The 27,086-nt window shown below is 37.2% G+C and overlaps 2 protein-coding genes across 3 annotated transcripts in view; one reads left to right on the top strand and one right to left on the bottom strand.

The window, feature by feature from the left end:
• Nucleotides 1-8,651: 8,651 nt before the first annotated feature.
• Nucleotides 8,652-17,663, bottom strand: THNSL1 (threonine synthase like 1). Of its 2 annotated transcripts, XM_080651293.1 has the most exons (4): nt 17,455-17,617; nt 13,084-13,130; nt 12,355-12,416; nt 8,652-10,999 (listed from the first exon to the last, which is right to left on the bottom strand). In XM_080651293.1, exon 4 carries the CDS (start codon nt 10,941-10,943, stop codon nt 8,712-8,714), a length of 2,232 nt encoding a protein of 743 aa, XP_080507419.1. In that variant the 5' UTR covers nt 10,944-10,999; nt 12,355-12,416; nt 13,084-13,130; nt 17,455-17,617; the 3' UTR covers nt 8,652-8,711. The 2 variants fall into 2 exon arrangements, with proteins under 2 accessions (XP_080507419.1, XP_080507420.1); XM_080651294.1 differs by lacking the exon at nt 13,084-13,130 and having other exon boundaries at nt 17,455-17,663.
• A 628-nt stretch (nt 17,664-18,291) lies between these two features.
• Nucleotides 18,292-27,086, top strand: part of ENKUR (enkurin, TRPC channel interacting protein) — a gene marked incomplete at both ends in the record, with an annotated part of 32,880 nt that continues 24,085 nt past the window's right edge. The window contains one exon of the mRNA XM_080668041.1: nt 18,292-18,368. Within this exon, the coding sequence (XP_080524167.1) occupies nt 18,292-18,368 (77 nt within the window). The remainder of the gene's footprint in view (nt 18,369-27,086) is intronic.

Consider the following 27,086-nt stretch of genomic DNA (forward strand, 5'->3'; position numbering starts at 1 on the left):
AGACCATAAAGAGAATATCCTAAAAGCTTCTTTTAAAAGGTTACATTTTAAAAATTAAGAATCAAAATAACAGTAGACTTATCTAAAACAAAAATAGAACATAGAGTATGGTGAAACAATAGCTTCAAAATTCCAAGAGGGAAAAATGACTTCTAACCTATAATTCTATACCTAGAAAAACTATCAATCTTGTTTAAAATGGAATACAGCCCTGACTGGTTTGGCTCAGTGGATAGAGCGTCGGCCTGCAGACTGAAAGGTCCCAGGTTCGATTCCGGTCAAGGGCATGTACCTTGGTTGCAGGCACATCCCCAGTAGGAGGTGTGCAGGAGGCAGCTGATCGATGTTTCTCTCTCATCCATGTTTCTAACTCTCTCTCCCTCTCCCTTCCTCTCTGTAAAAAATCAATAAAATATATTTTTAAAAAATAAAAATAAAATGGAATACATTTTTAAACAAGCAATTTCTCAAATAATTACAATCCCATGCATACTATCTCAGAACTACTGGAGGATAGATTCTACCAAAATTAGTAAATAAACTAAGAAAAAGTAAGAAATTGGATCCAATTCAGGAGGAAAATAAAAAGACAATGCGAACAGAAAGGAGATAACTAGAGATCCATGGTTAACAGTTGTGTAACAGTCCGAGATCAACCAATTTGCATTGGAATAGGAAAACAGATGGCTCCAAAAGGGATATATTTAAGAAGCTAAGCAAATAAAATAAATATAATTATGAACTCCAAAAATAATACAAAATCAAAAATTATAATACATAATGTAATTTAGCTGTGAATAATATTTATAGTTGTAATAATGCAAACACTAATACTGATCTAACCCAAAATGATAACATATCCATATTGAGAGGCTAAATGGTAAGGAAATGAATGGTTAGTGGGGCAGGACAGTGGAAGTAGGAGAAATATCTTTCATACAAAAATGTAAATAAATAATATCTGAAGCTAAAATTCAGATTAGCAGTTAAGCATGTAATCAAGAAATAAGAAAAAAATCCAGAGCAAAAGCTGATTTGAAAATAGTTACCTCTGGGAAGTGGGTATGAGAAGGATAAATACAGGGGATCACTGATTCATTATAGCTTTTTAAAACTATTGGATTTTTAAAACTAGGTGTATATATAACTTTTTAAAAACAACACAAGTTTCCATTGATGGGAATATTAGATGGTGCAGTTGCTATGGAAAACAAAGTTAAAATAGAACTATATAATCCAGCAACTCTTTTGGGTATATATTCAAAAGGATTGAAAGCAGGGTCCTGAGGAGATATTTGTACACCCAAGTTTATAGCAATAGCCAAAATGTAGAGACAACCCAAATGACCATCAATGGATGAATGCATAAACAAAATGTGGTACAACATGAATGGTAACTTAAGAACATTGTGCTGAGAGTCACAAAAAGTTAAATATTGTATGATTTCACTAATATGAGGTATCTAGAGTAGTCAAACTCATATGAACAGTAATAAAGCATTAGTTAAAAAAAAAAACACTCACAAAGCCCTGGCTGGGTAGCTCATTTAGTTAGAGCATCATCCCGGTACACCAAGGTTATGAGTTTGATCCCCAGTCAGGGCACATCCAGAAAACAATCAATGAATGCATAAATAAGTAGAACAACAAGTCAATGTTTCTCTCTCTCTCAAATAAAAAACAAATACTCTCACAAGGATACCATTAAATTTATTAGATGGTATTAAATTGACTACTTTTAGGACTTACCAAATATGAGGATTTATTTAAAACAATTCATTATTAATTATGTAATTTAAAATTATAATTTCCCCTAATATTTACATAAGAAATTTAACCCATATTAGTAACTCTGCATTTTATAGCCACTAAAGCATCTTAATGAAGTCTATAATGATAACTGAAAAAGTAATGCCACATCTGCATAGTAATTTCAGTGCAGTGACATCTCCAGACAATTGTTATTTAGATGAAGAAAGTCACAAGAACTCAGAACAAGAGCTTAAAAAGAAAAATAGCTAACTTGAGCAATGCAGCGTTCTCTAGGAAACAAATTCAAATTTTGTATGTTGGGCTTCAGTCAAAATATTGCCAATTGATCAGAGTATTGCTATACATTATACAATTTGATTTCTTGTTTTTGACAGGTACCTTTCCCAAGACACTGGCAACTTTCTTCACTTTGTGTTGTTATTTTTTTAATCAGAGGAGCTTATTCTAACTTTGATTTTGAAGGAGGCTATTTATTTTCAAAGTTTCAAAGAGTTAAAACTAACAATTTTATGGTTGTGGAGTATACAGATGGGGCTCACACAAATAATTATTTCATAGGTTTTATTTTTTTAATAAATCTTTATTGTTCAGATTATTGTGGAGGGCAGGAAGGGACTAGACCTCGGGGTCTAGAGTCAGAGTAGAAAAATTTAAAACAACCACTTGGAGAGGTCACACCCCCCCCCCCCCCCCACCGCAGGCACTATAGAACTCCCCGTTCCATAAATAAAAGAAATAGTTTCTGCCTGACCACCACTCCCCTACCTTCCAGAGGCATTACAGAGCTGTCTCTGTAACGAACAACCCATATAGGGAAAGGTCCGGTGTAGAACTTCCTCACTGCGCAAGCGAACCATATTAGGAAAAGTCCAGGACAAAGGGGTCCCACATTCGCGGGTCATTCAAAAGGGCCAATCAGGGAATGCCAGGCCAACGGTTATAGAGGGAAGGGGTATAAAGGAAGGGACTGCCCCTTTCAACGGCGCTCTCACCACAGCACTTGCCTGCTGCTGCGTCAGCTACGGTGGGGCCCAGATTCGAATCTGCAATAAACTTTTTCCCTGTTTGATCCAATTGGTCTCGGTGGTCTATCTCCGGGGGATGCGCTCCGTTACAATTATTACATACGTTCCTCTTTTTTTTCCCCCATAGCTCCCCTCCACCTGGTTCCCCACCCCACCCCATGCCCTAAACCCCCGCCACTGTCTTCATCCATAGGTGTAAGATTTTTGTCCAATCTCTTCCCGCACCCCTCACACACCCTTTTCCCCGAGAATTGTCAGTCCACTCCCTTTCTATGCCCCTGATTATATTATATTCATCAGTTTATTCTGTTCATCAGATTTTTTATTCACTTGATTTTTAGATTCACTTGTTGATAGGTATGTATTTGTTGTCATTTTGTTGTTCATAATTTTTATCTTTACCTTTTTCTTCTTCTTCCTCTTCTTAAAGAATACCCTTCAGCATTTCATATAATCCTGTTTTGGTGAACTCCTTTAGCTTTTTCTTATCTGTGAAGCTCTTTATCTGACCTTCAATTCTGAATGATAGCTTTGCTGGGTAGAGTAATCTTGGTTATAGGTTCTTGCTATTCATCACTTTGAATATTTCTGGCCACTCCCTTCTCGCCTGCATAGTTTCTATTGAGAAATCAGCTGACAGTTGTAGGGGTGCTCCCTTGTAGGTAACTAACTGTTTTTCTCTTGCTGCTTTCAAGATTGTCTCTTTGTCTTTTGCCCTTGGCATTTTAATGATGATGTGTCTTGGTGTGGTCCTCTTTGGATTCCTCTTGTTTGGGGTTCTCTGCTCTTCCTGGACTTGTAAGTCTATTTCTTTCACCAGGTAGGAAAAGTTTTCTGTCATTATTTCTTCTAATAGGTTTTCAATATTTTGCTCTCTCTCTTCTTCTGGCACCCCAATAATTCGGATGTTGGTACACTTAAAGTTGTCCCAGAAGCTCCTTACACTATCTTCATATTTTTGGATTCTTTTTTTTTATTTTTCTGGTTGGATGTTTTTTGTTTCCTCATGTTTCAAATCTTTGGTTTGATTCTTGGGGTCCTTTGATCTACTGTTGAATTTCTGTATATTCTTTATTTCAGACAGTGTATGCTTAATTTCTGACTGGTCCTTTTCCAGTTTTTTGGCATTCTCATTAAGATCTTTAAAGGTCTAAGTTCCTCAGAGGTTTTTAAAATATTCTTGAGTAACCTTATAAATGTGGTTTTGAACTCTATGTCCAGTAGTTTGCTTTCCTTCATTTCTTTCATTCATGGCATGTTTCTTTTGTCTCCGCATTCTGATTGCTTCCTTGTGTTGATGGAGTGGCTTTGTGTGTTAGGTGATCTATATGGGCCCAGTGGTTCAGCCTCCCCAATCACCTGAGGTGGATACTCTTGGTGCACCCCTTTGTAGGCTGAGTGCACAGTCTTCTTGTAGTTAAGCCTTGATTGCTGTTGGTATACTGGGAGAAATTTACCTCCAGGCCAATTGGCTGTGAGGACCCGCTGTGTCTATTATGGAAGAACTACTGTGCTGGAGACACCCTTATGGTGCAGGACTTGTTTCAGTGGGGCTTTGGTGCTCACTGAGTCTGCCTCTTGAATGTGTCACTTATGGATGTGAGGAGTTGCAATCTGGTGTCTCACACTGACCACTAGGTAAACTGGCTTCTGGATCTCCAATGGCATGCAGGACAGCTGCTGTCTGAGGCCACCCTGCAGGAGCTACAGCAAGGTCTGCAGATTTCTCCTCGTCTGACCAGAGCTGCAGTTTGTTAGGTTAAGCTGTGATAGGGCAGGCCATTTATATGCAAAAGCCGTGGCGCACAGTTTGGGTGGGTTTGTAAATTAGGTGGGGTGGGGTCTCGGAGTCACTAGGGCATGGCAAACAGTGATGGCTGCCAGTCAACTGTCTCTGTGTCTCAGCGTTTCCAAGTCCCTGCATCCCACGCCCCAGCGCAGTAAACAACGATTCCTGCGCACACCTCTGCAAGAAAGCCACCCTCACTTTCTGACCCAATGACAGACAGTCCAGCTTCTCCCCGTAGGGGTCTGGGTCCCCAGAGTCTCACCGGAAACTGGAGTTCAGAGTAATGGGGAGCTGTGTCTCCCTTCGGGTTGAAAGAAACAGTGCACCCAGTCGCCAACTGCCAGCCCGATTCGCGCACCTGTGTACCTCAGCTTTTCCACGCTCGTGCACATCTCAATGCTCTTTTCTCTTTCCTTCTAGTTGTAGAACTTCTACTCAGCCAGCTTTCCCATGGTTCTGGGTGATAGACGTTTTGTCTTTTAGTTGTAGTTTTGGTGTGGTTGTAAGAGGCAGCACATACCGGTGTATACCTTATGCCGCCATCTTGGTTTCTCTTATTTCATAGGTTTTATTCATGTTCCTTGATTGGGACAAAAACTGTATTATTTATGTTTCTATGAAGTTCACATAAAAAACAGCTCTTTTTCACTAACATTAAATAATTTGAATTATAAAATCTTTATAAAGGATTTCATGGATTGAAACAGTATTTGCTGTAAGTATTTTTGAAAGTGAATTGCTATTAAAACCTAACAAAAACTTCATATGAAACAATTTATCAATTTCAAACTCTATTTTGATGGAAACATATATTACAATTTTCATTAATATGTAATTTAAAAATCTAACTTCTTCTAAAAAATCTTATAAATTCACTATATTTATGACATTTTAAAATAATTTCAAAGATAGTAAAAGCTAGAAATTATAACTGTAGCCTAAAAATTGATAATTTTCATTTCATAAACCATAAATTTTTATTTTAATAATGCCAAGTTATTAAATCCATTCTTAATGTCATTAGAAAGAATGACAAATGTTTGGAAGTCCATATTCATTAGCCTTCAATACAAATTTTAAAAAACAGTATGCCTATTGGATATAAGAACAGATAAAAATCAGACAATTTGAATGTCCATTAACTGTTAAATGGATAGATTGTGCTACTCATACAATAGAATATTACATAGTAATAAATTAATGAACTGTGGCTTCACTCATCTGGATTGATTTTAAAGTTTTTTAGCAAAAGGTGATGGAAGTATACATATAGTATGACTCCATTTATATAACACTTAAAAGGAGGCAAAACTAAGCAGTGCAAAACTACAAATACAAACAAGGGAATGATGAACAGAAAATCTAGAATAGTGGTACCTCTGGAGGAGGGAAGTGAATGTATCAAAGAGGAGCTATAGTGGGTATCAAAGTTATAAGTAATGTTTTATTTTTAAAGAGAGGTGGTGACTACATGGGTATTAATTATTCATCCTTAAACACATACTTTGTACATACTCTGGAGAAAATTGGAGGAAAGAAAGTAGAGACCTGTATGTAGACAACTCTTTTTAAAGAGGCTTGACCTTGATTGGGACATAAATAAAAAATAGTGAAAATATGTGGAAGTTTAGACTTTGTTGTGCTCTTATGCTTAAGATAGGAATCGAGAGCTGAATGGCGTAGAAAGAACGGTTACATTGGAGAGGAGAAGTTGAAGAAACAAGAAAGGAGAAAACTGATGTAACAAGTTACTTAAGTATTCGGAAGGACAGAGTCCAAGGCACACCTGAAGCGGTCAACCTTTGAAAGGAGGTGGGATTCTACCAAATTTCAATCAAAGTGGAGTAGAAAAGAATAGAAACAGGTGAGCAGATTTATACATTTGGTGATGGGAAACCAAGGTATTTCATATCTGATGGCTTGTTCCTCCTCTTGAATGAGGTAAGATCATTAGCTGAGAGGAAATGATCAAAGTTGGTTTTGAGAAAAAGTGAAAGTATCTGAGAACAAACTGACCACAGGTAAATGCAGGTGCTTTCTTGGACATTTTACCTTACGTATTTCCCTTTTCTCTGTCTGCAATGTATTTCCTTTTCCTTTTTTTCCAGAAAGTCTTCCCATCCTTCAAGACTCACCACATCTTCAATGTCCTCTGAAACCTTTTCTGACTATTGCATGGTAATCCTTTCCTTAAATCTTACAACAATTGACTGTATCATTCATGTTTCACTTACTCACAGACTGTCTTGCAATAACTCTTTTATGTTGTACATGATTTTTTATGTTGTCTCAACTACAGTTATTGAGGGCAGAAGTTGTCTTTCATTAAACACTGTCCCTCCCTCTTTCAGAAAAAGTGTATTCTCATACACATAGTGAACATCTGGATGTATTTTCTAAATATGCCATCTACTGAAACAAATATCCTTAAAGGAAATGATAAAATAACTAAGAGTGAACTTTGAAACCTCTATTATTTTCGTATAACTGCTCCTGGTTTTCAGTTTTTGGTTCTAGAACTTTGTTTTATTGTTGACAGTATTACAGATGTCCCTAATTTCCACACCTCCTTTGCCCAGCTCCACCAAACCTCTGCCTTTTTAGAAGACAGAAAGCCAAGGTTAACACATAATTGGTTTGCATGTTTAAAAAAATTATTCATGCTCATTAACCTATTACTTTTTCTTACAATTTCTTTTTATTGTCTAAAGTTCTACATATGTCTCCTTTTTCCCCAATTGACCCCCTCTCCCATCTCTTCCCAGCTCAGGCAAGCCCCCACCGCCCCAGTGTCTGTGTCTATTCGTTATGCTAATGTGCATGCATGTAAGTCCTTTGGTTTCTCTCTAACCCTCCCGTCCCCTACCATTTGTCTATAGATCGATCTATTCTTGTCAAATTATGTTGATCATTATATCCCACATATGAGTGAGATCATGTGATACTTATCTTTCTCCGACTGGCTTATTTCGCTTAGCATAATGCTCTCCAGTTCCATCCATGCTGTTGCAAATGGTAAAAGTTCTTACAATTTTTATGTTTTTTTCATGGAGCTAGCTCTACCAAAAAATAAGGTAAAATGTTAATCAGCAAAGACAAATTATGTTAGGAATGCCATCTTGTGGTTGAGAGTAGTCCCTTACACTAACAGTTCCTTTCAGCGACCATCTTTAATTCAGAAATCAAGCATCCAGCAAATTCACAAATGTATGGTTAAAATGTATTACTACTACAAAGAAAGAAAAATTAAATATGTGCATCAATTGTGTGTGGTTTTAGTTGTCGTCAAAAAAAGCAATGCTCATCGAAAAGGGAGACAATAGGTATAGAAGAATGGACTCCAAATAATATAGGGACACTGGTACCTACAACTATAAACATACTTCTAATAAAACTTCAAATACACTGAATTTTGGAAAAAAATTTATCTTGAAATAGGTAAGCCATTTTATTTCTGAATCCACTTCGAAGTAGGTCTGTTGATTATTACATCTTGGATTTAAATCATGTGTCCTGATTTTCAAACTACGTCACTCTAACTATAAACATCCAAAGGAGAATGGAAAACAGAACACTTACCTAATTTGGATGGTGTCACTTACATATAATTATTTGTAGCCCAAATGGATTCTGAGTAGAGTTAAAAACACTGGCTCTATCTTAGCAGATAACCTACTTCCTCCATACAAATTAGCCATTTGAGCGGTAAATTATCTTTCTCATCAGAAGAGAACTAGTAATGGTTACAAATGTAGTCGTTGTTAACAACTGTGTTTAAATATTTTAATTGCCAAATAAAATACCAGGCATTTTGGTCCACCTAAAAGTGGAGGTAGGAATTGGAAACTGATGCAATGTGAGTAAACAGAAGAGTACAATAATAGCACAAGGGTCTGCGCACTATGCTACCTTTTTGCCACTTCTAGATTAAGTGACAGGTACCTTTTAAGGATCCAAGGAGCATGTAGAGGTAGAAAGTTCAGTTCTAGAGGTTAGGCTATTGAAATTCCAAAAGATAATAATATAGACATAGCTAAATAAAAAAAGACTATTGTACGCCAAATCAATTTTTGTGATTTATTATTGCATGGTTATTAACAAAAAAATTATTTTACTCAGAAAACTTATATGAATTGATTTTGTATTAGTTTTTCCACATGACTCTTCAGGACATTCACGTCAGCTGCACAGACCTGATACTCCATCTTCTCTTGCTGTTTTGTCCTCTCTAATAAAGCCTCATGTAGTGGAGGTAATGCATTGTATGAATTCAATAAATAAAGCCGACTTGACAAAGTTTGGTTGATTTCTTGAATCTTTAAGGCCTGCATGATAGCAGGTGCAAACTTTGAGTAATGAGCTGTAGATGTGACAATCACTGGGCAACTTTTGTCTTGAATTCTATCTGCAACCACTTTTGCAACAGCAGTGTGTGGATCCAAAATATACCCAGAATTACTGTAGGTGGAGTGAATAGCTGCGAGGCACTCTCCCTCAGAGCACCAGTCGGCTACAAAATCCTGCTGAAGTTTCTCAACTAGATTCTTTTCTATCTGAAAGTGATGCTGCTCTTCTAATTGATTAAATAATTTTGTCATTAATTGTCCATCTTTATTAGCCAGCAAGTGTAAATGTCGTTCCAGGTTTGAAGATTTAAGAATATCTATTGCTGGTGAAAAAGTCTGTGCTAATTTCCTTTCTCTTAGGTCATAATGTCCTGTTTTTATAAAGTCAGTCAAAACGTGGTTCTGATTAGAGGCACAAATAAATTTTCGAATAGGGATTCCCATCATTTTGGCATACACTGCAGCTAAAATGTTACCGAAGTTTCCTGTGGGAATACAGACATCCACTGGGCTTCCAAAGGAAATAAAGCCTTGGCTAACAAGATCAAGATATGCAGAAGCATGATAAACTACTTGGGGAAGCAATCGGCCCCAGTTTATGGAATTAGCTGAACTTAAGATTGTTCCATATTCCACAGTAAGAAAGCCAGTAAAGTCAGAATCTTTAAAAATTCTTTTTATAGCTGTCTGGCAAAAATCAAAATCTGACTTGACACCCATTGCCCATCCATTTTCTTCCTGACTGCCAATTATCTGTGCTTTTTGAAAATCACTTATTCCATCCTCAGGAAAAAACGTGGCCACAGCTATTCTTTGCTTGTCATTTTTATTAAGATTACTAAAACCATTTAAGACAGCACTCCCTGTGTCTCCTGAAGTTGCTACAAGTATCATATAATTGCAACTGGGTGGAATACAGTGTGCAAAAAGATGAGGCATAAGCTGTAAAGACAAATCTTTAAATGATCCTGTTGGTCCATAAAACAACTCCAGGATGAACTGGTTGCCTGAAAGATGCCTGACAGGGGCAATTTTTGAGCAGACAAAGTTTTCCCCATAAGCAGTTTCAATCATTTCTCCCAATCTGGCAGCAGGTATGTCAGCAGGATGTATACACTTTTCCAACAGTATTTGTGCTCTTTCTATGTAGGTTGCTCCTACTAATCTTTTCCACTCCCCACAGTTTAATTTTGGAAAGTCCTTCTCAGGAACAAAGAGTCCACCATCAGAAGCTAACCCCTCAATCACAGCTTCACTAAAGAATTTTGTCGTAACCTTCTGTTCACAGTCTTTAGGCCAAATGTGTCTTGTTGAAATGAATGTTTCTGAGTCCACATCTTGGTATCTTTTAACTTCATTAAGCACTTTGTCAGCTACCTCCTCTGGGGAAGCCCCACTTTCACAAAAAACACGGGTATCATACCACTTCTTATAATACTGTCTTCTAAATTTAAGTAAGTCTATCATAGCTATCTCAGAATTCTGACCTACAATCCTATCTATTTTCATTAATTTTAGACGGTTAACTATATCTATTAGAGGTACATCCAGGTATACAATTATTCCATTTTTCTTCAGATGCCACATGCTAGTATCATGCATTGGGTTAGACCCAGTAAGGGAAATCACACTTCCAGATGTAGAGAAGTTTAACACAGCTTTTCCTTCCTCTTCTAAAAATTGTTCATTACCAACATCCTGTAATTTTTCAGACACACTCATATTCCAGGTTTTTTCAAGGATATCATCATCCACATCTATGACACAACAGCCTAGTTTCAGCCCTATTATTCTGCCTACTGTTGTTTTCCCAGCTCCAGGCAATCCCATCAGGATAATATTTTTGTCTCCAACAAGAGAGTGAGTTGAGTGATATGACTTCCTTAATTCCGCAAGTGCAAAGGTTCTTGAAAGATATAGCTGTGCATGTTTATCCGTTTTATCATGTATAAAAGAAAAACATTTCTGGGTTATTTGTTTCAGATGTTGACATCGATTAAAGTGGAGCATTCTCTTTTCACTTTTTTTTTTTTTTGCCAAAGCCAACCTAAAAACTGGCTTTAATCCTTTTCAAAACATAAAAACAAGAAAGGACATTTGGTTACTAATTTCAACAGACTTAAAATCCTCACAGGAGTGAATATAACCATGTCCACAGTACATAAACTATTTTAAAATCTTCCAAATTTATGGGATATTTTTTAAAAGTATTTGAATCCAAATTCCCATATATGGCATAATTATATCTTTAAAAATCTTTTCAAATCTCAAGATACTGAATAATCAAAACTTTAATAATTTGTAGCAATTAAGCAACAGAAACTTTATTCAGAAAATGCCATTATCATAGGTGCTTTTTGAAAAAATATACTAAATCAAATTAGTATTTATTTTTCCTGTAATGAAAATTGTTTTATGTTTTATAACCCATATAATAAGGATTATTTAAAGTTGGAATGTTAGTTGCTTAGAATTCACAAAAAGATGATTGTTTTTATATTTAATTTCTCTTTAGTTATATGAACATGTTTATAGACTATCATGTTACTCATACATTTCTTAGATACAGTATTCACAACAGGAAATCAGAATAAAATATTTGCTTATAAAATGCTTAAATAACTTTCCAAACTATAGAGCACAGGTATATTTTATTTCTATGTGCCTTTTCTATGCATACTATTAAGAATCTTTCTTACATATTCTTCATATTGAAGACTTTTTAAAATAAGCTAGAATGAAAAGTGTAACATTATGCAAATAGTTAAAGTGATGATCTGCAGCAAGGTCAAAGGCCACATATCTATAACCTTATCTGCATGGGACCATCACTTTAGTCTCTGTCCTATAAACATCATCAGTGAAGAGACTTAATTCAAATTCCACACTCCAGAGTGACAGAAAAAAAACCCTCAAGAATGTTATCAATAACAAGAGGGAAAACTTATTCTGAAATCCAAAGCAGCTTTGGATACTGGTCAAATTCCTGTTTTTAGAAATATACTCACCATTAAAACATAAATGTATGCCAGACAAGTCAAAAATTTAGTCACATGTAAAATGCAACTTAATAACTTCTGCAATATTCATTTAAATTGACTAAGATAATTTGACCACTACACAGTGGGGCTTTTCACACATTCTGTAGTAGAACCAAAATGCAACTACACCATATTAAATGTTAGATGATACGCTTAAATATGTTCTGAAAACTTTCAATCATTTACTATTCTGATTATCAATTCTACTCAAACTTTGTTCTGTAATTAACCATTTAAGCCATTTTAAACTAACACTGAATTTAATTTACAAGTTAAATTGCAACTGTCAAGAGAAGGAATACATTTCTTTATTTGGCTTTTCAACTTGTATGTGCTGTGCTTAACTCCCAGTGACTTGTAAACATATGATACACACGTACCAATCTTGATGAAGAGTTTGTAGATGGTGAGACAAAGTCAATCTTTGCAAAAAAAGTGGTGTCTATAATGGAAAAAATGTCAAGTTAATCATAACTGCATACAATATCACAAAATTCCACACATAGACTATTCTATTATTACAATGCCCATTTGAAATATTTAAAGTGCAAAAAAATAATGGACCCTTTTCACGTTTTCCCAAGTCTGTTATTAAAAGATGGAGATACTGCTTTTTTCAACAGTATCTTATCATAGAAAATAATTTTACTAAACCGTATTGAAGAAATTTCTGCCATCAAGCAATATAAAATATAACCAAATAATAAAATATATAAAATCTTTCACAATGACACCTAAAATTTTAAGAATTTAACTGTATATTAGTGATCAGAGGAAAATAAATCATGGAATAAAGCTATGAAATGAGAATGTGAATCAAGACATAATTTGCATGTATTAATACACACTGTAAAAAGCACAAATGAAGCACTTGCCACACACAGGTACCTCTTAGCCCATTTAAATTAATTTTTAATAAATTCAAAATATGTATCAACAGTGGCTGGCACACAGGGATATTCATATGTATAGTAATATTAATCATAGTCACTCAATGACAATGGGCTAAAAAGATATAAATTGAATCAGGATATCTTAGCACAAAGATTAGGCATATTTTTAATGGTTTTGTTTATTTATAAGCCTTCAGAGAAAACAGTGGTACTCACCTGTAAGTCAACTGTTTTGACATACCGTACACAGTCTAATCCTTTCCCTAGAGAAAAACCAAGGACCAGAGAACTGTATGCTTGAACCATATCAGCAACTTCTTTTATTAAACTGTATTCTAATATTATACACTAGCTAATTTTGAGGGAATGTATATAAAACAGCCTGATTAACCTTCTAATCAGGAGACTTTTGCTTATAAAACCACAATGTCTTCTTTTTTTATTTCCCAATGCATAATTTTTGATGTATTAGTAATAATTCCGTATTACTTGAATAGCTGGTTTGTTTTTATGGACATTTTGTCTTTTTTTTTTTTTAATCTTCACCCGAGGATTTTTTTTTAATTGACTTAGAGAGAGAGAAAAATGAATATGCATGTGAGAGAAATATCAGTCGGCTGATTCCCATACCTGCCCCAACCAGGGATGGAACCCACAACCTTTTGGTGTATGGGACTATGCTCCAACCAACTGAATCACTTGGCCAGATCTGGACACAAGTCTTTTAACTGATCTTTTCTTCCCCTTTATGCTGGTTACTACAATACTTAATATCAATTCCATTAAAAGAAGACTGTAACACAAACATGTGTTAACGTCACTTTTATCTTTTGTAGCCCTACTTTCCCTTCTTTAATATGAATTTAAAATAGAAAATTATGGCCCCAGCTGGTTTTGGCTCAGTGGATAGAGCGTTGGCCTGTGACTGAAGGGTCCCAAGTTCGATTTTGGTCAAGAGCATATGCCGAGGTTGTAGGCTCGATTCCCAGTGGGGGCATGCAGGAGGCAGCCAATCAATGATTCTCTCTCATCATTGATGTTTCTCTCTCTCTCTCTCTCTCCCCCCCCCTCCCTTCCTCTCTGAAATCAATAAAAATAAATAAATAAAATAGAAAATTACGGTCCTGGTTGGGTGGCTCTGTTGGTTGGAGTGTTGTCCTACACACCAAAAGGTGGCAGGTTCAATTCCCAGTCAGGCACATACCTAGCGGGGGTGCATACAGGAGGCAATGATGTTTCTCTCTCCCTCCTCTCTCTATAAAGATTAACAGAAAAAAGGCATATCTTTGGGTGAGGATTTGGGAAAAGAAAAAAAAAATCATGACAGTTCAATTTATTAATTCTGTGTCAATATTATTTCATCATAAAAATCTTCCTCACTCTAGAAAAAAACGCTGTTAAGTGTTAGCACATGTAACAAATATTATCTTTTTAAAGCAAAATAAAGAAGATGAATTCTTAAGCTACATACTAATTTTGCTTTTATAACATTTTTGCCACAAACTAATTTTAGGACTTCAACATCCAATGCAAGCAAAGCAAATGACAAGAGAAGATGGAATAATGCCCACAGCATGTAACTTGTATCTAGAAACAGAATTTTACTTAATACAGTCAATTCTTGTTATTCACGATACTTGCGTTCTATAAAGTTACCAGGAATATTGAATTAGTGAATATTAAACTACTGCTTCTGAGAAATACATAACCTTGTTTTATATGTGTTTCTGTTTAAAGACATCTTATTTAACATATACAGTTGATTCATTACCAATGAACTCACAGCCAACAGCACTCTTAACTCATGCCTGAATGCAGCTAATCTAACACACATTTTCTCTGTAAGGCACTGATAGCACTTGCCTGGGGAACACTAGGCAGCACTTCAGCACTCTGCTTGGGGGTCATTTTAAACAGCAAAATCACCAACTAGAAGCACAAAAATGTGAAAAATGTGGCACTAAATAGAACATGAAAAGGACACTTGTCTACAGTATGAGAGCTGAAGCAAGAAGGCAGAGGGTCACCTTGTTTGACTTCAGCATGGAACATGCACATCAGACAACTCAAATTTTTCACCACTGTGTGCATGTCTGAGAATGACTACAAAAGTGCTGCATGTATTAATTAGGGGTTATAAATAAATTTTAGCCAGAATTCACAAATATGGAACCTGTGAAAAGTGAGGACAACTGTATATCATTTTCTTTTATGAGTCAAAGCCATGTTATTAGACATTTTTTCATTTATTTATATGTTAGCATGTTTTTCAGTATTAATGGTCATGAATAAGAAATTTTTCCTTAGCCAAAGGACAAAACTATTTGAAATTAAATGAAAGTCAATCACATAAGAATCAGAAAGCAAAAACATTTACTTAAAGACCAAATCTCTTGGCCATTATAAAATTACCTAGTTTTCAATTCTCCTGGGAAATTGTCAAAATGATTCAACATTTTTCACCATTTTAAATATTTGCTATTATATTCTCCTCCATAATAAAATAAGACATAGTACTTCAAAAATTATCTCCTGATGAGAACTGGCTATATAGTTCAATGAACTTGTTTGTCATCCTATATTAATGCAATTTCTATTTAAATTTCTCAGATGACTAAACCTAATCCACTATCTTATGAAGATATTAAGGTTTTTAAAAATTCTTTTAAATTACTGCATTTTATAGCATTAAATTATTTTCCAAGTAATAAGAACAAATAAAAATATACTAGGATATAAACTAATGATGGGTGGGGGTAAAGCTCTGCTGCTTCTGAACAAAAATCCTCTCAACAAGCTCCTACTTCCATAGGAATTTCGAAGTGGAGAGGGTGAAAGGATCACACACTCCATGCCATGTTGTAATCATAGGGATTTTACAAGTTCCTACTCATCATTGCTTTTATCTTAGTATCAAAGCTGACTAAACATTCCTATTGTTTCCTTTTGCTGTTAGATATCCTCTTAATGGTCTTGAGTATTTAATTCAAGCCTTTTTAAAGTACACTTTTCCATTTTATAACTTAGAAAAATATTTTAAAGTATATTTGTCTTTATAAAGCGTTTATTTTCCTCCCAATTATCATATTCGTATTCCCACCTACACCTGTTTTATTCATCTAAGTAGATTCAAATAATCTTTAGGGAAAAAAACACACCTACTTTTTATGTGAAACCATTTATAACAAGGGTCTGTGCCAACTACAACCCACAGGCCAAATTAGCAACACAACTTTGCTTCCATTTGTTCATTTCTTCAGTACTGCCTTTGGCTGCTGATGAGCTACAATGTAGAGTTGAGTGGTTGCAACAGACACCATCAGACCTGCAAAGGCCTAAATATTTATTAACTAGCCCTTTACAAAAAAGTTGCATATCTCTGATGGTATATCAGCACTAATCTCCTGTGGACATATTGGACACAGGCATTTCCTTGAACAGTACTGCCGTTTTGAGGAAAATATAGAAATTAAAAATATATTCTTTGTAAACATACTTTCAAAAAAACAAGCAGAATTACAGATCAAGCATCTAAGAAAAAAAAAAGTTCCTTTCCAAATGATTTAACAACTTCCATCATGATTGTAAACTAAATATACTATAGTGAGAAGATCTTAAATTCTATTGAGTAATTTTAAAACCACAATAAGTATACTGACATCAGTGAAAATACTGTATTCAGGAACACCAGGAAGTTAAGATTAGCTAAAGCCAGTTGGTACTTACTAACTGAAGAAATACTCTTCTTTGCCCTTACTGGCTCCTAAGGGAACTGATTAACACAACCAATCCCAAGTGATCCTTCTAATTAGAAAATTTGTAAGTTTTGGCCAATGACTATCCATTTGGCTAATGGTATTATCATTCTGAGCCCTTAGTTCAAATCTTAACATGTATAGAGAACAAAGTTTTTCTTTACGCATGCTAAGCAAAAAACAAAAAAAAATTTGAGAGGACCGCAACTGGCACGCTCTCGCATCTTCGAGCATCTTTATTCGCTTTAGACAGAGTGACCACTGTAAGGCTGGTTCAGACTATCTTTCTTCCCATATCACATTGCCAAAATGTCTTTTAGAGATTGGGATGGCAAAAGCTTTTAAATGAATTTCTCTCAGCAGTCACACGTGTATAAGTTGGTTTATGGAAGATCAAATGGGTTGAGAACGGACAAAAACCGCTTCTCAAAAAGACAATTTTCAAAAATGGACACCCCCCAAAAAAAAAATGGGCAAAAATTACAAGGCCCATATAAAAGGCTTCCTCTGGTTCAGGCTACTCGTTTAAAAAACAAGTCCACACACTTGTGGAGAAAGACCTAAGAGGAGGGGCCCGATCAAAGGGGAGACTGGGCGTAAAGCTGAGAAACAGGGGAGGCGCAGGGCCCGGGGGAGAAGCGGGGCGCGACAGGTGGATGGCAGGCCTGGCGGCCGTGGGCGCACAGCGAGCACCGCCAGCCGAGGACCGAAGCAGCCGAGAAATGAGCTGTGATGACGATGACAAGCGAGGAGCAGAAAGGGGAGGGCGCGAAGAGAAGGCATGCCATGGGAGCGGACTAGGCCTCCCTTTCTTCCTCCTATAATAACTCACCAAGAAAATCACACTGAGAAGACGGGGAAAGAGAAAGAAATGGGAGGGAGTGTCCAGGAGCAGCCAGTGTCGCCTCGGGATCGAACCCCACATCTCCGGCCCTGGCCCCCCGACCACAGCCCAGGCTCAAGACCTCGCCAGGACCGCCCCCACGCCTGCGCCTGCGCCGGTGCAGCCTTGCGCTCCCGCCCGCCACACCCACCTCCAGAGCCGCCCAGGATCAGGCACGTGACTCTCGTCAGGCTCCACCTACGAGCTATTTCCGGCCCCTCCCCTACCTGGTCCGCTCTCCAAGTGGGCCCTGCGTCGGCCTCTGGCCCCGCCCCTGCCGAAATTGGGACCTGCGCGCAAGAGCCTTATTGTGTGACCTCAGCACGCCCACTGGGCTTCTGTGTCTGAATCTTTCTCCATATATACAGAGACAGAAAAAAACATTTTTAAAGGGACGCCGTTTTTCACCCCATTACTCCCAAAGGCACATATAAACAGTGGTCTCCATACTGAGCTTTCCAGTTAGAAGAATGGGCTGCGGTGACGGGCGAGAGGAAGCATGCTTTGCAGTGGGGCCGCCCACTTCCCCGTTGCCTAGTAACTGTTTCCACGGCAAACGCGCGGTCTAGACGCTCAGCAACCCCAAGAGGAATAGAAAGGGTATCTCCTCTTCCCAAGAGAGGACGGCAAGAAGGGGTCACAGGGGGACTGTGTGAAAGAGAGAAACCTTAGTTCCTTGAGAAGGCAAGAAAGTAGGATAGGAAAGGGGAAGCAGTGAAGAAAGGGACGGAGATACTGGTATTTTGATTTTTTTTTAAAGTAGTTTTGAGGAGACGTTTGGTGGCCATGGATCCAACATGCCCTTCTGAGAGCATTTACAACCTCATACCCAATGACTGGAAGGAGCCTCCCCCGCCTCCTAGGTATGTGGGCCATACAAGATTATCGCTTGAAACAAGAATGCAGAACAATTCTTTTATTTCAGGATTAATCAAAGCATCATATGACTTTTAAAAAGAAATAAAAAATACTTTTGTCTCCATGAAGTAACCTTGAATGATAACTTCTTAAAGAAAAGGTTGCAAAATCTAGCTACTTAGTATCTCAAAATCAGAGAGGGCGATCCAGTGCCATTTTATGTTAGTCTCCTGTAATAGGGCATGTAACTGTTTTGTAATTTATCTGATTGTTCACACATGATATGTGGTATATAATAGTGTGAAATTTCTTGTTGAAAAACAATCACAATTTTATTGTCCTGTGTTAGGATATTTCACAAGAGTTCATTGTTTTATTTCTGACTGCTCTTTTTCTAAGGGTGTAGTACTTATTTTTCCCCCAAGATTATTGTCAAATATAAATTTGTTTCTGAGCCTCAATTTTTTGATCGGTGAAACAAAACAGACAGACTAGATAGTTTCTAAGGTCTTTTACGGGTCTAATAGATGGAAGGAAGAGTGAATGGAGAACCAAAAGTATGTAACTCAGTTAAAAATTTTACATAGGTGATAGGACCTCTTAAATTCCCCAGTTTCAAAAAGGTCATCACAAAGTAAACATCCATTTACGCTCCTGTGTAGGGACTTAGAACTTATTTAAATCTATGGGGAGAAAAGAAGTAGGTAATAGAGAAAAATCTCATCTCTCCTAATACTTGGCTGTCTTTTACCATCTCCTTTTCCTGATTTAAGTGAAAACCACACTGAAAGAGCTCTGGGCTAGAAGAGAAAACAACAGCAACAACAACAAAAAACAGGGGCTTCAACTAATTGGTTTGGGGATCATGAATAAATTTTCATCTATTTTCTTATCTGTAAAACAAATGAATCTTTATGGCCCCTTTCAGATCTAATGCTCAATTATTTTTACTAATAATCACTTGGGGTGCATATCATCTTCAACAAGAAGTTCCAATGTTTAATTTTTATATTTTTGTTATTCCTCACCCAACGATATTTTTTCCATTTATTTTTTAGAGAGAGTGTAAGGGAGGGGAGGAGAGAGAGAGAGAGATATTCATGTGAGAAAGATACATCACCTCCCTAACCTCCCTAACGTGCCATGATGTGGGCTGGGGAGCGAACCGGAAACCCTTTGGTGAACCCACCGAGACCCTAATCATTGAGCACCACCAGCCTGAGTATCTTTGCTTTAACCAGAGCAGCACCTACATTGACTTCCATTAGTTTCTCAAAATCTAGTAGAAATTGGAAAGGGGAATATAAAGTAAGAAGATATGATACCCTTGCACAGTTTATGAGGAGTGTTCAAATTAACTATTGGTAAATGGACTTTTGGTCCAGAATTCCTGTGTATTGTACAAGATGAAGCTCCTCCTCTCAGTAACCCACTGGTAGATTGTGTTTTCTATAGAGGACTGGTTTTGAATGGTATGATACTGTATTAGATAGGTGTTCTGTTCATTGGTAAATTTAAAAGCTTTACTATGCATCTAGGTGATTTTTTTCCAAGAAATGTTATAAGAACAGTCATTCTTCATTAGGCAAGCATTAACTGAGCTCCTATTAGGTGTATAATATTGCCCTTGGGGAGTGTTGCAGTGACAGCACAAACTTTTTGGTTTGCTCCGAGTGTATAAGAAAAAGGAACTTATGCCCTAACCCAGTGGTCGGCAAACTCATTAGTCAACAGAGCTGCAGTTTGCCGACCACTGCCCTAACTGGTTTGGCTCAGTGCATAGAGCATTGGCCTGCGGACTCAAGGGTCCCAAATTCAATTCCAGTCAGGGGCATGTACCTTGGTTGCGGGCACATCCCCAGTAGGGAGTGTGCAGGAGGCAGCTGATTGATGTCTCTCTCTCATCGATGTTTCTAACTCTCCCTTCCTCTTTGTAAAAAATCAATACAATATATTTTTTTTAAAAAAGAAAAAGGAACTTATGGTGAAGGGAATAGAAGGTATCCAAATGTGATGCCACAGAACTTTCTCTGTTAAGTCAGCCTACACTGTCAGCAACAACGAGTGTTTAATTTGATGGCATGCACGAAAACCACTAATTCATAAAAAAACAGAGCATAATTAATCACAATTTTTTTCACCACACTAACACAAACTTGTCCTGTCTTAATCTCCTTACTAATAGTAAAATTTACATAATCATAAGAAATGTGTCAGCTGTAAGGCTTATCTGTATTACTGAGTTATAACCCCAGCTTCAAGAAAGCTCTCTGCGGCTCTTTGCAAGACTGGCAAGATGACTGTCCAGCTTTCATAAAGAGTTGGATTCCTGGGAGAAATAAAAAAATTGACTGTACTGTGATCTCCCATACATCAGAGTTTAGTTTCCTTGGCAAACAAAAATATAAACATTAAAATATTGATATACTAAATGAAATAAATATGTTACCAAATAGATATATGTAACCAAAGTGGGGTGAAGGGCAACCTTTGGCAGTTGAACTATAAGCTGGGACTTAAGATGTCAAAGTCAGCCCTGGCCGGTGTTACTCAGTGGTTAGAGAATCGGCCTGAGCACTGAAGAGTCTTGGGTTTGATTCTCAGGTAAAGGCATGATTGTGTTTCAGGTTCCAGCAACTAACCAACGTGTCTCTCTCACATTGACGTTTCTCTCTCTCTCTTCTCACTCTGTTTCTGTCTTTCCCTCTATCGCTCTCTCTCTTTCTTTCCCCACCCCCTCTCCCACTCCCTCTTTCCCTTCCTCTCTCCCTTCCACTCTCTCTAAAAAAATCAGTGGAAAATATCTTCGGGTGAGGATTAACAAAACAAAACAAAACAAAAACAACACATGTTAAAGTCAATGCAAAACCACTAATCAGTTTTCAAAATTTCGGTTGCTCATGATGTATGAGATGGTTTCCAAGATCTTCACCAAATTTGTAACCCTTTTATTGATAACTCGTTATTTAATATTTCTAATCATTCTCTCTTTCCCTTTTGTTGAAAATAATATTTGAATATGGCCTGAATGGTGAATTATGAGCTGCTTTCCTTGATGCACAATACTTTTATTTATGCATCCATTAGCATTATGACAGTCACATCCTATCGTTGTTTCACATTGAAATTCCCACATGAATTAGGATTAAGTTTAGTCTCTCCTATCCTATACTTGTGTAGCTGATTCTTTTTTATCTAAACTTATCATTAATCTATGGATATAGTTTTGAATTTTGAATCTTTCATACACTCTCTTAACCACCCCTCCCAGCTTTGTGACATTTGCAGATTTAACGTCTTTTATATCTCCACCCATCATTGAATAGAGCTAGTACTTTACACTTTAATAGGCCACTAGATATTTCCTTCTAGACTGACAATGTTTTTGAGGATTCAGTCAGTCATCCAAAGGCATCCATTAATCAGTTCATATTTCTCTACCTTATCAGTAAGGATTTAATAAGAGGCTTTACTAACATCAAGATGTATATTATGTCTAAGGTATTTTCCTGATTTGTGAGTCTTATATTTTTTAAAAATGATCTCCATGCCCTAGCTGGTTTTCTCAGTGGATAGAGCATTGGACTGCGGACTGAAAGGTCCCAGGTTCGATTCCAGTCAAGGGCATGTGCTTGGGTTGCAGGCTCAATCCCTAGTAGGAAGCATGCAGGAGGCAGCCGATCAATGATACTCTCTCATCATTAATGTTTCTATCTCTCTCTCCCTCACCCTTCCTCTCTGAAATCAATAAAAATATATTAAATAAATAATAAAAATCACATTGAGAAAGTTTCTTTCCCATTTTAAAAAAAAATCTTCATTTCAGTGACCTGAAACTCCAAATGGCTCATTTAATCATTGCTGTTGTATAAATTTTTAGAAGCTCTTTGAAATTGACATCAGGCTCACCAGTATGGAGTTTCTGGATACATGCATTTTGAAAATGAAATATTTGAGGTCATAAGCACTCAGTAGTTGTTTTTTTTTTTTTTTTATGCCTTTCTGGTTTTCAGTGGGATAATTCTTTTTTTTTTTCTATATGATTTATTTTTAATCTGACTTTCAGAGCATCCAAAAGCTTATGTATTCTGTTTACATAGAATTTTTTTTATTTTTATTTATTTATTTTTTTTAAATAAATCTTTATTCAGATTATTACAATTATTTCTCCTTTTTCTCCCCATAGCTCCCCTCCACCCAGTTCCCACCCCACCTTCTGCCCTTACCTCCCCCCCACTGTCCTCATCCATAGGTGTATGATTTTTGTCCAGTCTCTTCATGAACCCCCCATACCCCTTTCCCCCTGAGAATTATCAGTCCACTCCCTTTCTATGCCCCTGATTCTATTATATTCACCAGATTATTCTGTCCCTCAGGTTTTTAATTCACTTGATTTTTAGGTTCACTTGTTGATAGATATGTATTTGTTGTTCATAATTTTTATCTTTACTTTTTTCTTCTTCCTCTTCTTTAAGAATACCTTTCAGCATTTCATATAATACTGGTTTGGTGGTGATGAACTCCTTTAGCTTTTTCTTGTCTGTGAAACTCTTTATCTGCCCTTCAATTCTGAATGATAGCTTTGCTGGGTAGAGTAATCTTGGTTATAGGTTCTTGCTATTCATCACTTTGAAAATTTCTTGCCACTCCCGTCTGGCCTGCATAGTTTCTGTTGAGAAGTCAGCTGACAGTCGTATGGGTGCTCCCTTGTAGGTAATTAACTGTTTTTCTCTTGCTGCTTTTAATATTCTCTCTTTGTCTTTTGCTCTTGGCATTTTAATTATGATGTGTCTTGGTGTGGTCCTCTTTGGATTCCTTTTGTTTGGGGTTCTGTGGGCTTCCTGGACTTGTAAGTCTATTTCTTTCACCAGGTGGGGGAAGTTTTCGGTCATTATTTCTTCAAATAGGTTTTCAGTATCTTGCTCTCTCTCTCTTCTTCTGGCACCCCCATAATTCTGATGTTGGTACGCTTGAAGTTGTCCCAGAGTCTTCTTACATTATCTTCAACTTTTTGGATTTTTTTTTTTGCTTTTTGCTTTTTCGGTTGAGTGTTTTTTGCTTCTTTGTAATTCAATTCTTTGACTTGATTTTTGTGTTCCTCTTGTCTGTTTTTGGGTCTCTGTATATTATTTTTTATTTCAGTCAGTGTATGTTTAATTTCTAGTTGGTCCTTTTTCATATCTTCGAGGGTCTCATTATATTTATCGGCCTTTTCTAGGATATTCTTAAAAAGCCTTATAACCGTGGTTTTGAATTCTATATCCAGTCGTTTGTTTTCCTCCATTTCTTTCGTTTGTGATCTGATTCTTTGATGCCGCATTTTCACTGCTTCCCTGAGTTGGTAAGGTAGATTTGTGTGCTAGGTTTCCAATATGGCCCAGTGGGTCTGCCTCCCCAGTTAACCTGTGGTGGACACTCTTGGTGCACCCCTTTGTGGACTGTGTGTACAGCCTTGTTGTAATTAAGTCTTGATTGTTGTTGGTATCACTAGGAAGAATTGACCTCCAGGCCAGTTGGCTGTAAGGATCAGCTGTGTCTATGCTGGGAGAAGTTCGGTGCTGGAGACAGCCTTATAGGATTAGACTTGCCAAATTGCAATAGCCTCTGTGCTCAGCTTGGATGGGGTGGAGTCTCAGTCTTGGCTTCCCATCAGCCTTGCCCTTGTGTGCACGTGCGTGTCTTCAGACCTCTGCCTTCCCGGCTCCCGAGTCTCTGCCCGAGAGTCCAGACTCCCCCCACAAGAGCATGGGTCCCCAGGGGCTCGCCTGGAACTGGGGTTCACTGCAGTCAGAACTGGGGCTCAGTGCATTCAGGAGCCTCTGACTCCCTTCCACTAGGGAAAGCCTGTGGCAACCTCCGCAGCCTTTGTGCGCACTGGCGCGCGCGCACTTTCAGTCCTCCGCCTTCCCCGGCTCCCGAGTCTCCGCCCGAGAGTCCAGACTCCCCCCACAAGAGCGTGGGTCCCCAGGGGCTCGCCTAGAACTGGGGTTCACTGCAGTCAGGACTGGGGTTCAGTGCGTTCGGGGGCTTCCTTCCCCCTTCCGCCAGAGAAAGTCAGCCAGGCTCTCAGCCGCCCTTCCTCTCTGTGCGCACAAAGACCCTTTGCCGTACCTCCAATTCTCTGTGAGCTTTTCTCTTTCCTTCTAGTTGTAGAATTTTCACTCAGCCAGCTTTCCTGTGGTTCTGGATGGTGTCCGTTCTGTCTTTTAGTTGTAGTTTTGAAATTGTTGTGCGAGGCAGCAGTTTAGGTGTTTACCTATACCGCCATCTTGGTTTCTCTTCAGTGGGATAATTCTGACATGTAGTCAGAATTTCACTTTTGGAGCTTTGCATTTTTCTTGGACTACCTTCCATTTTATTCAATTTTAATACTGTTATATCTGTATTTTCTGAAGGTTTGTAATATCTTCTTGTTTAAAGTCCAGTTATGTGTCTCAGTTTGCTAAGCAATCTTGACTATTATGAAATTTTAGATGACATAGTTACTTTCTTCTGAAGTTCTTATCTTCTTTGCTGACTAATCATAGCCAGTTATTGAATTGGGGAAAGCAGTAGTCTTTTTAAATGAATTTATATTTACAGAGAATTTAGAATATCCAAATGTCTTTGTTTTTAGCATAATGAAATTTTATGCTAAAATTCTTATTCTGTAATATATGGTCTTGGACAGTTTTTTAATTAGTGCTAGAAGTCAATATTCAGGTTTTTCATCTGGCTATCCCTCTCTGCAGACTTACACAATAATAATACTTCTCTTCATCTCTTGTGTGTTTTTACCCAAGTGCACATCTCATGCTTATATATATTCATTCTTGACATAAATATATATTCTTATATATATACTAGTAGCTCTGCGCAAGAATCCATGCACCTGTAGCTTGCCAGTAGCTCCCTGCCGCCCTCCTGTAGCTCTCTCCACCCGCCCCCCTCATCACTTGCTGCCCTGCCCCCTCCTGTAGCCCTTCTCTGCTCACTTGTAGCTCGCTGCCCCACCCTCCTGCTGATCTGTGATCCGGTAGTTACGTGGTTGGTCGTTACGCTTCATGGCGTAACGACCATTTGCATTTTACATCTTTATTATATAGGATACTCATTCACAATTCATATAGATTTCAAAACCAGGAAAAGCAAACACAGATTAAGATGTGATGTAATTAATAGAATCACCTAAAGAATGCAGAAGAGTCCTGGCTAGTGTTCTCAGTGGTTAAGAGCATCCGCCTGCAGACCCAAGGACTGAAGGTTCGATTCCTGGTCAAGGGCACATACCTGAGTGGTGGGTTTGCTCCTGTCCCAGTCAGGGTGCATGTGGAAAGCAACCAATCGGTGTGTCTCTCTCACATCAATGTTGCTTTCTCTCTCTCTCTCCCCCTGACCCCCACTCCCTCCCTTCCACTCTATCTAAAAGCAACACAAAAATATCCTTGAGTGAGGATTTTTTAAAAATGCAGAAGAATTGAAGACCTGGGAAACCAATAACAAAAGGGATAGTGGGAGAAGACACCTTTTTTCTTCAGACATGTGGATGAGGGTAAGGACATTCACAAACAGGATTTTGTCAGCAAGGAGGATGGCAGCTTCCATCTGCATTTACTGGCTTAATGTTTGTTCATTATGTGTTACTGACTCTCATTTAGATTTCTATAGATTATATATAATATGTGGTATATTAGCACATATCTCTGACATTCACATGTACCTAAAAATGTTGAGAAGAAAATATGCCAAAAATATTTCTTAAAATTAATTGTCAGGAAAGTTTGTGAATAAGTTGAACTTTTATGAGTGATTCATTTTTTAGAAGTTTATTACATTCTAGAACAAGGTTCAAGTTCTTAAATATAGTATACATATACATCATGGTTTGTGAGATATAAACATATTCTCATACCACGATGTATATGTATACAAGTCAGGAAAGTATGTCAATCTATCTGTGTTTGTCTCTTGTAATAACGATTTATATACCATGATTCAGCTTTTTAGAGAATAAGACTTTCTATTAGGATACAGGTAAAATCAAGAGAAAGGTCAAACAGGTGTGTTTTTTATTTAAGCAAGATGAATATCCAGTAATAATAGTAACAATAAGAATACTACTAATAAAAATAATGATAATATGTTCGATGTATTAGTGTTTATAATGTGCCAGGAACTGGTCTGTTTTATGCAATCATTATTTTATTTAATTCTCACAAGAACCCTATGATATGAGTAGTACTAGCTCAGTTTTAGGAAAGAAGAAACTCAGGCCCAGAACATTAGAGCAGCGAGGATGAACAAGAGCTAAGGCTGAATGATAAGTCTGACACTAAAGCATATAACTTTAATCAGTTTGCACACTGCTTTTAATCTGAGTAAGTAATTGAAACAAACCTTATGAATACCTATTGCTTCAATAGCATATATATATATTAGTCTTCAGATAATTTAATATGTATTAGATATTGTTATTTATTTAAACATTTCCACATTGTAATAAGATTTTTAAAATAAGGATATCAAAGCAAATAAAAAATAATGATAGAAAAATAAAATAATACCACAAATGAGCATGAAATTCCTTGTACATGAAATGTATGCTTGAAAATATTGTAAGTTTGCTGGAAGTCTGGTATAAATTTGATTCAGTGCTAACTAGAAACTGGGCAACCTACAAAGGAATAATATGCTTCCCATGATCCTCTAAAGGTCACTTACATTGTAAGTCACATTTTCCAGAA

Source organism: Plecotus auritus (genome assembly GCF_963455305.1).
Source record: "Plecotus auritus genome assembly, chromosome: 1".
Lineage (NCBI taxonomy): Eukaryota > Metazoa > Chordata > Mammalia > Chiroptera > Vespertilionidae > Plecotus > Plecotus auritus.

Coding starts and splice junctions, on each gene's coding strand:
- THNSL1 (XM_080651294.1), bottom strand. CDS start 10,943: ATGCTCCACTTTAATCGATGTCAACATCTGAAACAAATAACCCAGAAA.